The sequence below is a fragment of the Dipodomys merriami genome, unplaced genomic scaffold (genome assembly GCF_024711535.1).
Source record: "Dipodomys merriami isolate MVZ:Mamm:240054 unplaced genomic scaffold, mDipMer1.0.p SCAF_4, whole genome shotgun sequence".
In the NCBI taxonomy this organism is placed as follows: domain Eukaryota; kingdom Metazoa; phylum Chordata; class Mammalia; order Rodentia; family Heteromyidae; genus Dipodomys; species Dipodomys merriami.
The window spans coordinates 80,929,619-80,947,632 of NW_027205603.1; the positions used below are offsets into that span (position 1 = coordinate 80,929,619).

An 18,014-nucleotide genomic window follows, 5' to 3' on the forward strand; every position below is an offset into this window, starting at 1 on the left:
ATACCCTGAACTTAAATCACACACATAAAGGAACCACAGATATGATACTACTCCCAACTCCAATCCCAGCCTTCCAGAGCCACTACTAGAAAGCAACTGAGGAAACTGCCTTGCAAACACATTCGCTCAGCCCAGCCTCTGAAGCAGTAACAGTGAAACTCCAGGAAGAGTAGTATTTCCCAAGGGCTAAAGTCTGTGACTCAGTGTTGCTACTACTAAAAATGTAAAAGAGGAAGGACTTCAACCAGCAGCCTGCAGTGAACAAAGATATTGGCAACTGCAACACTGCCTGTTATTGGATAGTGTTGAAAAGGCAGCTTAGACCAAGACAGTGGCAATGTGCAAGATCTTTCCTCCTATTGTCCCAATTTTTCCCCAATAAACAGGAAGAAAAAGGAGACAGAGCCCTGCTTCTTTTCATTGTCCTGTCTTGGGATACAGACTCAGAAGGTTCATGCTCAAGACAAAAGCAGCTCAGGAATAGTCTGGCTCCAACATGACAAATAAGTACATTAATTCTATAAAGTTTCAAAACTCAGAACTATGGGGTGCCGGGGCAGGTCTAGAAAAGCTAGAGAGCAGCATACTATCGTCAGATAACTCCTATCCCAAAATTCAAAAGCATCCTAAGTCATTCAACTGAAAACCCCAGAAATCCTACATCCTTTTCCCAGCTATACGTCTACTATATTCCTTTACCAGCAAAAATTGATTATATAAATGTTCAGAAAAGGGCCAGTAGAGCAGAGGTACAGACACTTCAAGTTATACTTTTTCTTTCCTTTTTTTTTTTTTAGTGCTGGTCATGGGGCTTGAACTCAGGGCTGGGGTGCTGTTCCTGACCTTTTTGCTCAAGGCTAGTGCTCTACCATTGAGCCACAACTCCATTTCTGGCTTTTTTGATGGTTAAGTAGAGATAAGAGTCCTATGGACATTCCTGCCTGGGCTGGTTTTGAATTGTGATCCTCAGATTTCAGCCTCCTGAGGAGTGAGTAGCAAGGATTACTGGTATAAGCCACCAACGTCCCACAAAGTTAAACACTTTAAAGTACAAGTTGTACCAATGAGGGGAATAGAAGGGGGAAAAAAACCCTGCTCTCAGGCAGTCAGATTAATAAAAGCACTTACCATTAGAATCCTCTTCACGCAGGACTTTCCACCATGCAGTTTGAGTATACATGCAATGTAACAGGAAGTATGGCTTCTAGAATTTTATAAGTACATTTTATTAAAGCCACAGGTCAATAGGGGAACATGAAAGTTTAGGTTCAGACAATCCTCACCTCCTATTTTGCCATACAAATATGAAGAGGTTCACACAAACTTTATTAAAGGTGAGAAGCTCTTTCCAAACTCCCATTTCCCAGAGTAACACACATCACAGTTTAATAAAGGGGAAAGGACAGTCATACTGTTAGAGCACAATTCCTGAAAAAGAAATGACCAAAATGTTCACGACCTACTCAAGTATGATAGCCACTCCCAACTGCTCCCAGCAGTCTGCTTTCAGATGAAGCATAAAGTAACTGTATGAAACACTGTAGCCTTCAGATAATTTTATTTGGTGATGAGCTGAGTTCTGATGGAAAGAGTCCATCTATGAAAAGGGAGTTGTAGGTATTCAAGCTGGTCCGATTTGCAAAGCATGTACATTCGTGACTCAAAATTAGAAGAGACCTTTAGACGCAAATGATTCTAAAGCCATTACAACCCCCAATTATGTGTGATTCATTCAGATGTGCTGAGATTAGCTTTAAAAACTCAGCCACATATAAAAGAACTGTACTTCCCTCACAATTAATGCTTGACAAAAAAAAAAAAAAAAAGGGGGGGTAAGGGGTGGGCGTCAGGGAAAAATCAATTTTAATCAGGTCTGAGGTTCTTCCCTCCACCTACAAAAGTGAACACACATCCATTGAACGGGAGTGAGCTTGAATCCATGCCAGAAGCCTCTCTCTGGGGCCAATGTGATCTCAGTTATCTCCAAACACAATACAATTCCTCTGGGTACACAAGCCAGTGTGCTCTGCCCAGGAAGCACTGACGGGTCATGTCCACCCGTTTCAACCTAACCTCTGCTTCAAAAGCAACTCTACTAGTTTCCATCATTCAGGGAGGGGGGAAAAAAAAGGCTAGCAACAACCCTTGGAACTCATCAATAACTGACCAGGCACTCACTAACAAAATGGTGCTTCTTTTTATAAAAACACCTGACGAGGTGGCAAATGGTGGCAGCCGCAGTCAGGTAGACACAAGTGCTTCAGTCTTCTCCCCTGCTACCGTTCCGCCACTAAACAGGAAAGCAACTGTGTATGTTCTCTGTGACCAAGCTTTGGCAAGTCAATAAATATGAGTTTGTCAAAGACAGAACTATTTGATGGGCACCTCCCCCTAGGTGTATCTCTGGAAGCTGGGAAAAGGAAGGAGGCATGTGTATAGGAAGAGGGAAGACTCCGTCAACAGGCTTTGGTAACCCAAGCCCAGATGCCCAGCTGGGTGACAGCAGATGAGGAATTGCTAAAAAACCCATTATTCAGATGGAAAGGGAAGAGGAGGAAACACCAAAAAAAGAGTCAGTTTTGAAATTTGGATGATTGATATTTGTTCTTCATAGCAGTAAGGACTTGAATGAGAATCATGAAACTTGAGGAACACTTGTATTTTCCTTCAGGACTTAAAAGGATTTTTGTCTCATACTGAAAGACTACATTCAGTGTGGGTCAGGTCCAAGAGTGGCAGGAGGACTCAGTCGCTAGGCAACCCAGCACTGGGAGGAACCATGGCCGACGGCGTGGCGCGCCTGGCAGGCAGGCCAGAGGCTGCTCCTCACTGGTCTCCAAGCCGAAAGCCCTGGCCCCAGTTGTGTCTCCTGCCTCCATCCTGATCGGCAGCGCGTCTCATGCTAGCAGGGGGTACACCGAATCCTGACACTCCTCCTCTCCTGCTGGGCAGCCAGCGGTATCTGGAGCACAGAAGGGGAAACAAAGGCAGAGAAGAGCACAAGGTCACTTCCACACCATTTCCTCTCCTGGATGTTCCCAAGGCACCTGTCATGTTGAAAGAGGCCAGGAACAATGTCTTACTTAGCTCTGCTTTTTCAAAATACTTAATGCAGTACCCCCACCACAGATGGCACTTGCTTTTCCTGCGCCTTAGCTTTATCAAGTTTTCAGTTAAATTCACACTCTAAACATTTTTTTACTGATTATGAAAGCAATTCATGCAGAACAGTATGGAAACAAAAAGATTACACCCACAGCCAACAGCCAGAATGAACGACCAAAAGCATCTTAGTGTATCTAAACATGGATCAAATGGAATCAAAGAACACAAAATAAATTCACTTTCAGAGGATAGATCCACAGACTGCAAGCCTTGAACTCAAGCTCCCTCTCAGTTGAGTTCATCAAGGAAACATGGAGAAAAGGCTTTCTGTCTGGAAGGTAGAAGGAAGATGTGTGTGTGTGTTAGAAGGGGTGTGTGTGTGTGTGCTGGGTGTTTTTAAAGCTTATTCATCATCTTCCGGATAGAAGGAAGGTAAGGGGTGTGTGTGTGTGTGTGTGTGTGTGTTAGAAGGGGTGTGTACTGGGTGTTTTTAAAGCTTATTCATCATCTTTCTTCTGGGTAGAAGGAAGGTGTGTGTGTGTGTGTGTGTGTGTGTGTGTGTGTGTGTGTGTGTGTGTTAGAAGGGGTGTGTACTGGGTGTTTTTAAAGCTTATTCATCATCTTTCTTCTGGGTAGAAGGAAGGTGTGTGTGTGTGTGTGTGTGTGTGTGTGTGTGTGTGTGTGTGTGTGTGTGTGTGTGTGTGTGTGTGTGTGTGTGTGTGTGTGTGTGTGTGTGTGTGTGTGTGTGTGTGTGTGTGTGTGTGTGTGTGTGTGTTGTTTTTAAAGCTTATTCATCATCTTTCTTCCCATCTCACATATAGTGGGAAAGCTAAGGCTGAAAAGGGTTACATGATTTGATTCCTCATTGCACAAATTAATAAATTGGAGTCTCAGAACAGCAAAACAAATTTAAACCTAAGTCTATGCTCTCAATAGTACATTGCAACTATTTCCCTTCCTTGCCTAATTATTAGTAAATTAAAATCTGTTTAAGCCTATGATACTTGGCTTGGAGGAGGAGAGTAAGAACTGACACTCCTGTTTAAACTGGTCTTGGGAAGTAGAGGTGTGGCTCAAGTGGCAGTATGCCAGCTGTAAACAAAAACGCTGAATGAGAGCACAAGGCCCAGAGTTCAAGTCTCAGTTCTGGACCTTAATTAATTAATTAAAAAATACTCTGGAGTGAGGGGAAGGGGTAACCTTGTCAAAAAAAAAATACTCATTAGCTGACGTATGCAACTACAATCACTCTGTACATCATTTTTATAATAACAACAAAAACATTTAAAAATACTCTGAAGCACTCAAGAGTTAAACATATCAGGTGACTTTCCACACCTCAGCCTGATGAGCACCTATTGTATAACCTTATCATTCAGCATGCAGTTAGTTACCTGATACCAGGCACTGCTGTTCGCAAACTCATCTGAACTCCACAGCAATCCTAAGAACAGGACACTTCCATCACAGCCCTGCTTTCTTTAGGACAGCGCCATAGGCACTAGGCAAGTGGGGTTTGTTTTGTTTTGTTTTGGAAATGTTATCATGAGACAGGGTTTTCCTTGCTAAAGTTGCCCAGGCTGACCTTGCACTTGAGAACCTCCTGCCTCAGCCTCTGAAGTAGCTGGAATTACAGGCATATGCCATGGCACCCAGCTATATTATCCTTGTTTTACAAGGAAACTGAGGCAAGACTAAGTGAAAAGATTTGGGCTGGCACACTCACTCCTTATTATATTCAATGCCTCCTGAGCAGTAGAATGGAGTAAGACAGCAGTGAACAGGTGACCTGAGTCCTCATCTGCTTCTATCAACCTGAAACCTTCATCTTCTTTCCCTTCCCTACTTTCCTGTTCTTTTTGTTACTGGAGCTGAAAGGGTCTCAAGCGCTCTACCACTTGAGTTCTTCTGCCTTTTTTTTTTTTTTTCAGGTGAGGTTTTGTACTTTTCACCTCAACTGGCCTCAATTTTTATTATTTTCCAGAGTAGCTGGGACCATGGATGTGTGCTACTATGCCCTGCTTGTTTCTGACACAGGATCTTTCTAACTTCTGTATGGACAGGCCTAAGAACCACAGTCTCCTATCTCTACCTCCTAAGTAGTTGGGATTACAGGCATATACCAGAAAATTAACTATATGGAAGAACTACTTTTATAAATGGAATGCAGAATACCAATCATCTTAGAACTCTACAATTCAACTCTTCACATTTAAACAAGTGTAAAGCCAAGCATGGTAGTGTACATCTGTAATTCCAGCACTTGGGACACTGAGTAGAAGAGTAACACTCGGGACACTGAGGTAGGAGTGTATCAAGTTCTTTATCAACCTAGGCTACTATCTCCAAAAAAATGTTTTAAATACAGCTTTATCACTAAATCCAAACACTGAATGGACAATCTCTGACTACTTGTACAATAATATTTCTCCAAAGTCCATAATAAAGCAGAACAAGTGAAAAAGGCAATACTGTGGTTATCTTGCTTTGCTACCTACTCTAAGACAATACAGAAGCCAGCTCCCTTGCTTAAGCGAATAGTGAAATTAAATGCAAGTAATTAGTATAAAAAGATACCCAATTATACATAATCAACAAAAATGTATGGTAATTTCAAAGCAGTTACTGCTTTTGCAAGGAGCTACATTTTGTCATCTGATCTTTATGCAAATTTTAACAGAAGGGCTTCCAACAACAGAGAAAGCTCAAGTGGAAGGCAGGCTCCGGGGGGGCTACTGATTCTGCCATGAGAATCCTGGACACCACTCTCCACAACTGAGAAATAGCTATGAGCTGTTAAGTCAGAAAATAGCCACTTAAAGTAAAATAACTGTTGGGTGGTCTCTAAAGCACAAGCTTTTGTAAGTTGGTGCATCTGCCATTCTACTAGATAACCCTAGATCAGAAATTCAAGCCTGCTGTTATTGTATCCTTTGATAATTAGAAAGCAGATTGGTCATTTGTCTTTGTTTTCAGCCTGAAGGCACAAGTTTTACACACACACACACACACACACACACACACACACACACACACACACACACACACACACACACACACACACACACACACACACACACACACACACCAACAATGTATTTTTTCCGTATTTTATAGTCCACAATTAAAGTCTTCTACAAATATGTACAGAGGGAGGGGAGGGGACCCACTTAAGACTTAAGTTTTACTGCTTTCACTGACCCCTTAGGAAAATAACAGAACTACAAAACATTAAAATGAGCAGGATGCAAAGGAGTGACTTTGAGGGAACTGATTTTTGCTTTTAAGACTTTAAATGCAAGCGATTATTGCATAGCCCCAACATGAGATTATTAGGCGTGATTGTCAGGCAGGCTGTGACATCCAGATGGTGATTTAACTGGTCCCTTCCTGAACAGCCTTTTGCTTGGCTGACAGAATGGCCATGCTACTTACATACTCAAGTGTGTGAGCTCTACTTCTCGGCTCATCAGCCCCCCACCCCTCACATTAGGAATATGGCACATGGCTCTAATTTACAGAGTGCCTACCACCATGCTACCGACAGTCTGTGAAGACAGGGGAGCCCCTCAACCTACACACTAAGAGGCTTTTTAAATAACTTTCCCAGTATCTCAAAAAGCATACTCCCAAAGGGTCAACAGTCTGCAAAATATTCAAACCCAGGCATGATGGTTACATGTATGTAACCCCAGCACTCAGGAGGATTTCAAGTTCAAGACTAAGCCAGACTACATAATACATACCCAGACACCATCTCAAAAAATCAAAACAGTGAGATTTTGAAACTGCCAACCAATGAACTAATTTACCCTTCCTAAGCTGTCATCATGGGTAAACCTGATTTTCCACGAAAAAGCACACCACCACCCCTTTCTTTATACATCCCCATCCTGCTGCTCAGCACCCTGGAGTTGCAGCAAATACCTCATGGGTTTAACCCATGTTTAACCCATGTGGCTTCACTGCCGGTCGGTCTTCATAACTGTGTGGCCACACTAAGTCTTTGATTCATCCACATTTCTCCCTTAAACAGAGTAGTAAATCAACTCCTTGAGACTATAGACAACATGAGAACTATTCAGAGAGGGAGGGAACACTTACAAAAACTGAGGTGTAGACAGAAAATTCCTTCCACCCAAGTCCATTGGGTATCTGAACATTAGGAAGAAATATAGATGTCCAACAAGATTTCCAATTAGCTCATTGATTACCCTGCAAACAGAGAACCAAATTAGATTAAGTCCACTCAAGTAATAAAGTGAGATGTACCCAGTTTTAACTATTAGCATGAGAAAGAGGTCCTTCATTGCAACCCATTACATCTGTGAAGGCTAGGTGACAGCTTACAGTAGGCACTCTTACAGTATGAGTGACAAATGCACTCCAAGACAGAGGGAAAATCAGGCCTGATGAGCCAGTAGTCCCTCTGATACCTCCTTCAAACCTCTGCCTGTCCTCAGAACACTGTTTTGGCTACTACATGCTGCAGGAGTTGGAGAAACTGCAAAGTCAACTTCTGAGTTCTTTCAGTGCTATATTTATAAAACAGAGGCAAAGACATGCAGGGTACAAGAGAAGAGCATGGCGGTAATGGCAAGACAGACAATAAATGGCTATTCTCCTGTTTCTGGAGCCATTACATACTTCTCTGGCCTCTGAAGTATCCTTCAGTGTGAGACACCAGAGATTACTTATGAAAGCTGACCCGCACCCTGCATACTAAAATAAATGATGACCTGCTTCAGGTTTCCCAGGGCTAAAGGTTACAGAATTTCATGGAGACACTGCTACTATTACATACCCTTCTTTGTCTTCACCTGAAACCTGATTCCCGCCAGGGCAGTTCACCATCTGCAAACTCTGAGTCTGCCCTACTAGGTGGGAGAGCAAGCAGTGTTACCAAGCCCTGAACATGCTATGTTTAAAAAAAAAAAAAAAAAAAAAAAATGTCTGATCAACTCATTCACTTCTCCCTATTAACTTGAGGAAGAAGTCAGGATAACACACAGCAAACATCAGAAATACGAAGAATGTGAAACATTAGGATCTACTAGATTCTTTTTTTGTTGTTTTGTTTTGGTTTTTTTTTTTTTTTAGGTCCAGTCGTGGGGCCTGAACTCTGGGCCTGGGCACTGTCCCTCAGCTCTTTAGCTCAAGGCTAGCGCTCTACCACTTGAACCACAGCACCACTTCCGGATTTTTTCTTTTTGCCTATGTAGTGCTGAGGAATCGAACCCAGGGCCTCAGGCATGCAAGGCAAGCGCTCTACCACTGAGCCACCTTCCCAGCCCTCTACTAGATTCTAAAAACTATTTTGTAGTGTAATAAATGAGAGCTCTTAGAATAGCTGCATCTTGATGGCCTCATTTAACATTCTGACTAGATACATAAAAAGATTTCCTGGAAGGTAGGGGGAAAACAATGGAGGGGGGTAACAATGCTCAATAGGAAGTGTACTCATTACCTTGTTCATGTAACTGTAACCTTCTGTATAGTATCTTTACAATAAAAATTAAAAAAAAAAAAAAGATTTCCTAAATCTCCAGTCTAATTCTAACCAAGAGACTAGAACTTAAATCCTGCTTGACCAAAACTTTTGTACCATCCACCTACTTACAAAATTTACAAAATTGCCAGGTGTCAGTGGTTCATGCCTGTAATCCTGCTCAGGCAGCTGAGATCTGAGGACTGAGATCTGGTTTGAAGCCAGCCCAGGCAGGAAAGTTCCTGAGACTCTTACTTCCAATTAGCTACTGAGAAAAGACCAGAAGTGGCACTGTGGTTCAACTGGTAGAATGTCAGCCTTGAGCACAAATAGGCTCAGGGACAGTGCCCAAGCCCCAGGACTGGCCCAAAAAATAAATTAATTAAATAAACCACATAAAAATTTACAAAACTACTTCTGAGAGATTACATTTGTGTAACGGTGAGCAATTTCCAAAGCATTCTGGAAATGCCTTTAAAACACTAAATGTACTAATTTCATAGACAGCTTTTTAAAGTTGACACAGATTAAGTCTCAGACACAAATTAAGTCTCCGTTTGCCCAGGTATGTATATGGATATAGTGAATCCAGAAGTACATGTTTGTTCAAACACTCACAATACAGAAGTGTACTACGTCTAATGATGAGCTAACAATTATAACCATCCAATATTATGTGTGTCTGAGGCCCTCCAACTTAAACAATTACATCAAAATGCAATTATTCTGTAAGTATAAGGTTCTAAGACCTCAACAGTGAACAGCTTTATTAAGTTTATAAGAGATTAGAAAAAGAAGGTAATAATCCAAGTTATCTAAGGATTGGTCTCCAATTAAATAAACTGATTATCACTTACGAGCCTCCAATGATATAGTTGAATCCAAGAATAACCCAAGGCAAATAACAGGCCTAGGAAGAAATATATACAAATGTAAACAGCTATACCTGAAGAAGATACAGCAGGAGGACTAAAATGGGGAAAGACATACTGACAAGAGCTTTATGTAAAGTTCTTGGAAAATCATTGCAAAATTTTGCCATCAATCTAGCATCATTTCTACTGTACTTAAAAGTTTCTATCTGGGGCTGGGAAGGTGGCTCAGTGGTAGACCGCTTGCCTTGCATGCCTGAGGCCCTGGGTTCGATTCCTCAGCACCACATAAGCAAAAAGAAAAAAGCCGGCAGTGGCACTGTGGCTCAAGTGGTAGAGCGCTAGCCTTGAGCTGAAGAGCTGAGGGACAGCACCCAGGCACAGAGTTCAGGCCCTACAACCGGACCCAAAAAAAAAAAAAGTTTCTATCTAAGCCTGGGGCACTGGTGGCTCGTGTCTATAATCCTAACTACTCAGGAGTCTGAGATCTGAGGACTGCAGCTCAAATCCAGTCCAGACAGGAAAGTCAGTCCAGGCAGGAAAGTCTGTGAGACTCTTATCTCCAATTAACCACCAGAAAACTGGAAGTGGAGCTGTGGCTCAAAGTAGTAGAGTGCTAGTCTTCATCAAAAAAGGTCTGGGGTAGCACCCAGGCTCTGAGTTTGAGCCTCACAACCAACAACAAAACTTCCTACCTAAAAGTACACTTATCTGTGTATTTGTAGATGTAATGATAGAATATGGTAAAGAGTTCAAAAGTAATATATGACCTGACAAATGGGAGAGAAGGGAGGAGAATGCAGTCATAAAATTCAATGCACATCCTACAAAATTAAGAAAACTAAGGGGAGGGGTAGGGTTGAGAGGGATGAGGGAATGCTAAAAGAGATGATTATCAATCAAGATTCCTTGTATTCATTAACTGCTTTGTTGAATGGCAACTGCTTTGTACAACTACTTAAATAAAAATCTAATTAAAATTTAAAAAAATAGACAAGTATCCCATGGATGCTTGTAAAAATATAACCCACAATAGAATCACACTAAAGACTCCAGCCAGTAAACTGTTACCATTGAGATCTTGAACGAATACACTCCCAAATTATGAATACAGTATCTGAGCCCCAAACCAAAAGTTAACGAGTATTTCAAAGAACTTCATAAACTAATAGAAGGTTATACATACATAGCTTTATGGTTAAACGATGTTAAAGACACTATAAAAGGAACACAAAGCCCTACAAGAGCCCAAAGCTAAGACTAATTCAGGAAGGAAACTCAAAAATATGTTCAAGATGGACACTAGAGGCTCATGCCTATAATCCTTGCTACTCAGAAGACTGAGATCTGAGGACTAGTTCAGAGCCAACCTGAAAGGAAAACCCATCAGACTCTCATCTCTAGTTAACTACCAAAAAGCCAAAGTGGAGGCATGGCTCAAGTAGTATAGTACCAGCCTTGAGCAGAAAAACCTAAGGGATGCCACCCAGGCCCTAAGTTCAAGCTCCAATACTGGCACCAAAAAAAAAAAAGAAGAAGAAATATGTTCTGTCACATAATAGATAACGGGTACATTTATATGAAGAAGAGAGTATTGTGAGATCAGGTAATGTTTAAGGCAAAAAAAAATCTATTTTGGCTGAAGTATTAAAAATATAATACAGAGTGAGGGAGTGATAAGAAGTGATTTTAAGCCAGGCACTTGTTAATACTTGCTACTTAGGAGGTTGATATCTGAGGACTGTAGTTCAAAGCTAGCCCAGGCAGGAAAGTCTATGAGACTCTTTTTTTTTTTTTTTTGGTCAGTCGGGAGGGCCTGACCTCTGGGCCTGGGCGCTGTCCCTCAGCTCCTCAGCTCAAGGCTAGCACTCTACCACTTGAACCACAGTGCCACTTCCAGCTTTTCCTGCTTATGTGGTACTGAGGAATCAAACCCAGGACCTCATCCATGCAAGGCAAGCACTCTTACCACTGAACTACCTTTCCAGCCCTCCTTGAGACTCTTATCACCAATAAACTACTTGGAAAAGGCTGGACATGGCACAAGGTTAGTATACACTAACCTTGAGCAAATGAAGCTCAGGGACAGCACTCAGGCCCAGAGTTCAAGCCTCGGGATCATGAGGGGAAAAAAGTGATTTTTAAAGTCCCAGGATTTCACATAAGCATCTTTCCATCTATTTTTATTACCCCCACACATAAGATCACTCAGGAACATTCTCCAGGAGCCTGAGGTATGGAGGGGGCAGGGAAGCAACAGTGGTCAGCCAACCTTTGGCTCAGAGTGGGACTATAGAGGGGAAAAAGAGCTTGCCTATGGTACACTGCTCTGTAGTGACCTCTTCTGGACGAGTCAGAAAGTACATCTCTGGGCTGGAGAGAGGGATTTCTGCAAAAACAAATGACAAGTCTTCCCCACCAATGTAAAGTACCTTAAATCGTGTTCCAAACCAAAATGATACAATCATGTCTCTGTTCAGCTGGGCCCAGACATACAGTACTGACATGATCAGAGGAATCATCAGCAACTGCAAAAGAAGTCAACATGTCAAATCAAGCTCCAAGAGCATGGAGAAAGGAGGTATGGTAGGTATTTTGATTCATTTCTCTGTAAAAACATTCTTGCGTGGGTATTCAAAAAGCCAAAGGAAATACAACTAAGCAGAACTATAGACTGATCCTATTATTTAATTTGTCACATATGAATCCTAAAAATCCTATAATAAAATACATTTTAGAATGATTCAGGAGCATAAGTCAAGCTGTTATCTGCAAAATACAGGCTTTACTTACCACATAATTTTTAGGGAATACATACCTTCACACATGCCTACGATATATTGCATAACCACTGCCATTATTTGTATTTTCTCTATCCTTTCTTTTCCCTTTCTCTCCCTTCCCTCTCCCTCATCCTTCTTTCTCTCTTATAGTGCTGGAGATTAGGCCCAGGGCCTCATGCATGTCACACTCCCAATCTCAACTCCTGCTATTCTCAGTGTCCAAACATAATACTGAAGCACAAGTGAGCAGGAAAAGCAATGCTTTAGGTAACTCATGTAAGCCCTTCAAACATTTAACTGATTTTTAAGATCTTCAAGCTGGGTGCTGGCGGCTCATGCCTGTAATCCTAGCTACTTAGGAGGCTGAGATCTGAAGATCACGGTTCAAAGCCAGGCTGGGCAAGAAAGTCCATGAGACTTATCTCCAATTAACCACCAGAAAACTGAAAGTGGTGTGTGGCTAAAGTGGCAGAGCGCCAGTCTTAAGCTAAAGACCTGAGGGATAGCACTCAGGCCCTGAGTTCAAGCCCCATGATCGACAAGAAGAAAAAAAAGATCTTCAAAATAATAACAGCTGGGCTGGGAAGGTGGCTCAGTGGTAGAGTGCTTGCCTTGCATGCATGAGGCCCTGGGTTCGATTCCTCAGCACCACATAAGCAGGAAAAAAATGCCGGAAGTGGCGCTGTGGCTCAAGTGATAGAGTGCTAGCCTTGAGCTGAAGAGCTGAGGGACAGCGCCCAGGCCCAGAGTTCAGGCCCCATGACTGGACCCCCCCCCCAAAAAATAATAAAAACAGCTACAAGTTCAGAATAACACACACTTAACCAGTTAATGTGATTTCAACATCAAAAGGCTATTAATTTTGAGACTGAAACACATTAAAATATATAAATAGTTTAAAGGGACACTTACCTGCATATCCATTGCTAAGCCAGTAATCTTGGTTTGTAAAGTTAAAGATCCAATATAATATGGATGGGATGGGACTGGGAAAGGGGGAAGAACAATAGAAGGGGTGACACTGATCAAGATGCACTGAACTCATATTCTGATTGTTGAACTGAAACCCCTTTGTACAACTACTTAAAATTATTTTTCATTAAATCAAACTAAAAATTTTTTAAAGATCCAATAAGAAGTACCTGAGGCTGATCTGCTTATCTCCCCTAAGTTAATTTCACTGCACTATTATAAAGGAAAGTACTTTTTTGTTATTCAGAGTCCTTAAGTCATCCTAGAATACAAAGATCCTAATGATCTTCATTATGAATACTCTATTAGGGCCTACTACAAGGTATGGAAATTAACAGCCTCAGCACGACTGGGTTAGGGACCTATAATCCTCTTCCCCAGCCTCACCACTGGTATAGCATTTCTTCTTCAACTAGAATGAAAATTCTGTGCTTCTGAAATAATGATTCTGTTCAACTCAGGGATCTACACAGCATGGATGAAGGCCAATGGCTTCCATTTTCTAGCTGCTGGCCACATTGACATAAAAGCTGAATCCAGTAGCAATTGTGAAGCTTACCAACTCTGCCAGGACTTGAACCATGAAGTCCTTTCTGTTGTCTTCCCACAGGGGAAAGAGCCCTGTAGTTGGAAGGGTGCTAACAACTTCAGCTGATACAAAGCACAGAAAATCTGCTCCTAGGGTATTTTACAAAGGGACTGAATCACTACTGCTTAGAACCCCAAAAGACAGACAGCAACAGAATCAGAAAATAAGTATGCTTATAAATTAATTTTGTGACAAGAGCTGGAAATTTCAAAAGTTGTCTCATGGCACAAAATCTCTGTGCTTCACTCACCAAGCTGTCACTGATGAGAACACACAGAACTAAGAACAACATGCGGAAACAGTAATAAACCCAACCAAATGTGGAAAACTCCCACAGGGCACCAGCGAGTGTTAGCACTCAAAGCCTAAAGGGTTTACTATAGCTTTAAAAAAATATATTCTTAATTACTAACTGGAGATATATATATAAATGCAAATGCTGTAATTTGAACTTAGAGAATACTCTATTTCCCCAAACCTGGGGGAAAAAAACAAAACTGGTTTATTTCAGGCTGAAATACTGAAGGATACCACGATGCAAATCCAGTTAAAGAGAAGCATAAATAAATAGTCTGCTGGCCTTCCATCAAAAGCTCCTAGGAACAAAAATAAGCCAAATGTCATGGTCCAGAACTTTGGAGCAAAGTATGGAGAGAAACACCTTTAAAAACTTTAGAGAAAAACAAATAACAGTAGTTAAAAACCACTCCCCTCAAGAAAGTGAATTTTTTCAATACCATGCCAATGAAGCCCTGAACCAGTCATCTGAGTCAATATAAGATTAATTTATGTACTCCAATAAGTTACACACTCTGCCTGCCATGGGCTAAATAAAAGAGCCTCAATGGGAGGAGTCAATTCCAGAGCTCCTGAACCCATCCCAATACCAGTGGGGTCCCCTTCAATTCATTCCTGACCTACTAGTCTTTCCTACAGTCTCTATCATGACCCATAAATGCACTTTTCTTTTTCTTTTTTCAGATCTTTGTACTCTCTCTTACCTTTTTTGTTCAAGGCTACTGCTCTATCACTTCTAGGGTTTTTTTGGCTGGTATAGAACCAGAGATCAAAAATCTGTCTGCCTGGGCTGGTTTTGAACCCAATCCTTAGGTGTCAGCCTCCTGAGATTACAGGGCTTGTAATACTAGGAGGCTAAGACCTCGTGGGCCACAATCACCCAGGGACTGAATTAATCTTGCACACTTTTGTCAGGCAGCAATCATGTCTGTTTTGCCTACAATTATATATCTCCTCCGGCATCACCATGCTTATTATCATTACTATTACTACTACCGTTACTATTAGATATACACACAGCCCCTTGTTGAGCTGAGATACTTAGCAGGTTCAGTAGGAGCCTCCATTCTAACAAAGGAAAATGATGAGAGAGAAGGGGGTACAAGCCCTTGCATAGCCTCTGGCTCATTCCTCACACTGCATCTGTGAGGTGAGCCCTTTCTACAGATGACCAAAGTTACATGGCTATTAGAAGCAAAGCCTAACACTAGTTTAGTCTTCACGTCACTGCACCACTGGCCAGGCTCTGTTTTCTTAGTAGAAAGAATAATAAAAAACTTGGGCTGGAAAGGTGGCTCAGTGGTAGAGTGCTTGCCTTGCACGCATGACTCCCTGGGTTCAATTCCTCAGCACCACATAAGCAGAAAAAGTCAGAAGTGGCGCTATGGCTCAAGTGGTAGAGTACTACTCTTGAGCTGAAGAGCTGAGGGACAGCACCCAGGCCCAAAGGTCAGGCCCCACAACCGACCAAAAAAAAAAAAGAATAATCAAAAACCACGAGCTTAATCATGCCATTCAGTATACACTATGTGTAATATAAACTATGGAACATGTGGAGAGGGACAAGAGGCAACTGGGGGAAAGCAAAAGAAGGGGTGACACTGTCTTCTCAAAAAAATGTATGTGCTGGGGCTGGGAAAGTGGCTCAGTGGTAGAGCACTTGCCTTGCATGCATGAGGCCCTGGGTTCGATTCCTCAGCACCACATAAGCAAAAAGAAAAAAAGCCGGAAGTGCCGCTGTGGCTCAAGTGGTAGAGCACTAGTCTTGAGCTAAGGAACTGAGGGACAGTGCCAAGGCCTAGAGTTCAGGCCCCATGACCGGACCCCCCCAAAAAAAAAGTATGTACTAATTACCTGACTTATGAAATGGTAACTCCTCTGTATAACACCTTAATAATAGCAACAAAATTATACATTTTTTTAAAAACTGTCAGCTTTCTCTTCTGGGAATGATTTCTAATGCCTTCAAGCTGGGTGACTTTAAGAAAAAGAGGCTGGAAAGGTAGCTTAGTGGTAGAGTGCTTGCCTAGCATGCATGAAGCCCGGGGTTCAATTCCTCAGTACAGAGGGGAAAAAAACAAAAAAACACTGAAACAGAAAAAAAGCAGAAGTGGCCCTGTGGTTCAAGTGGTAGAGTGCTAGCCTTGAGCAAGAAGAAGCTCAGGGACAGGGCCCAAGCCCTGAGTTCAAACCCCAGGATTGGCACGCACACGCACACAGACACGCACACACACGCGCACGCACACAAACACACACACACATACACACCATGAAAGAAAGAAAGGAAGAAAGAAAAGAAAGAAAGAAGGAAGGAAGGAAGGAAGGAAGGAAGGAAGGAAGGAAGGAAGGAAGGAAGGAAGGAAGGAAGGAAGGGAAAGGAAGAAAGAGCAAGCAGTGAAGATACAGAGATGTCTATGAGGTCACCCCAGCTCAAAAGTTCTCCTTCGTCTTTCATCCCTTCATACCACCCACCATTACACAATACAGCTAATCAATTTTTAAAATTCTAAAACTGTTAGAAAGGCAAAAGGATGTGTCTAAAAGTGTTCCTACTCATCTTTATTTCTCTCGTTACTCGAAAACATCTTCAACTAGGGAAAGAAGATCTAATGCTGGAGGATCACTGAGATGAGTGAGAGCTGAGAGTCCAACAAAACAGAATTTTAATAATAGCTGTGTTTCTCTGATGGGCTCTTACTTAGCTTTGTGATTTCAAAGGATTCTTTAGATTGAGTACTTAAGACACTGTCATCACATAACCTATAGTACCAAACTACTTGGCATGCTTGCAACTATAATTAGCCAGTATCAAATTATAGTCTTCCATTTCAAATCAGAAACCTTTGAAATAAGCTGACACTTAAATGCTATACATTTAACAACTTAGCCAGCCCAGGAAACATGCAGGTGAAAACATTGTGTCAAAATGTTAACTTGAACCTCCAAAGAGATGAGAAAAATCAAAGGGTAAAATAAACCTGGCTTCCATCTTAGATGTCTAATCCCAAATAGCTTTCCGATCTGTGCAACATGTGACCAATACTCGACCACTGTTTTCTTGTCTGCAGAATAAGAGGGTTAATTAGAGAAATTCCTCAAATTCCTCTCTACCCTAAAGTTCAAAGGGGCATTATTTATAATAACCCACAAAGGGATCCAAGTCAAGTTATAATCAACCAATGAATAATCCAAACATGGTATTAAACATGTCATATATGCAACCCTTCTGGCAATAAAAAAGAATTAAGCACCAATACATGCTATGTAGAAGAACTTAAAAATAAATTCTTAAGCTAAATGAAAGAAGCCAATCATAAAAGCCATACAAAATGTTTCAAATAGGCAAATCCACACCAAATAGACTAATGGTTGGTAGAGCATAGAAGGGAAGAGGTGAGAGGGTTAGAGGGATGACAATGAAAACCAATTGCTCTGGATCTTTGGGGGAATAATGAAAACACTCTGGAATCAAACTGTGGTGATGGTTGTTTTAACACTGTGAATACATGAAAATCCACTGAAGTATACACTTCAAAATACTTAAAATTAATTTTATGTTATGGAAATTTGAGCTCAACTTTTAAAAAAGGATCATTAACCTTTTTCTCTAGTTTGTATCTGTTTGGCATTTTCCTATAATAAAGGTTTATTTAACTAAATATCACTGTTTTAGATACTTGACTAGCATGAGCAAGACCCTGGGTTCAATTCCTGGCAGTAAGGGAAAGCGGGAGTCAGGTTATACCAGCAGAAGGGAGAATGCTAAGAAAGCCATCACCACCATCACATACAATCAGAAATAGGGAGAGGAAGACATATATTCTATAGATTTATAAGTCACCCTCCCTGCCGCCAGTGACATGGTGGTCAGAGCCTGTGTGCCCTCAGTCTACTTCCCTTCCTTAAAT

General features: G+C 41.5%; 1 protein-coding gene across 1 annotated transcript in view; it reads right to left on the reverse strand.

The window, feature by feature from the left end:
• Positions 1 to 1,210: 1,210 nt before the first annotated feature.
• The window catches only part of Derl1 (derlin 1), a 32,923-nt gene continuing 16,119 nt past the window's right edge, over positions 1,211 to 18,014 (reverse strand). Inside the window, exons 3-8 of the mRNA XM_069991339.1 lie at positions 14,341 to 14,405; positions 13,161 to 13,187; positions 11,898 to 11,993; positions 9,451 to 9,503; positions 7,210 to 7,320; positions 1,211 to 2,962 (exon numbers count right to left, since the gene is read on the reverse strand). Of these exons, the coding sequence (XP_069847440.1) occupies positions 2,827 to 2,962; positions 7,210 to 7,320; positions 9,451 to 9,503; positions 11,898 to 11,993; positions 13,161 to 13,187; positions 14,341 to 14,405 (488 nt within the window). The 3' untranslated portion in view covers positions 1,211 to 2,826. The remainder of the gene's footprint in view (positions 2,963 to 7,209; positions 7,321 to 9,450; positions 9,504 to 11,897; positions 11,994 to 13,160; positions 13,188 to 14,340; positions 14,406 to 18,014) is intronic.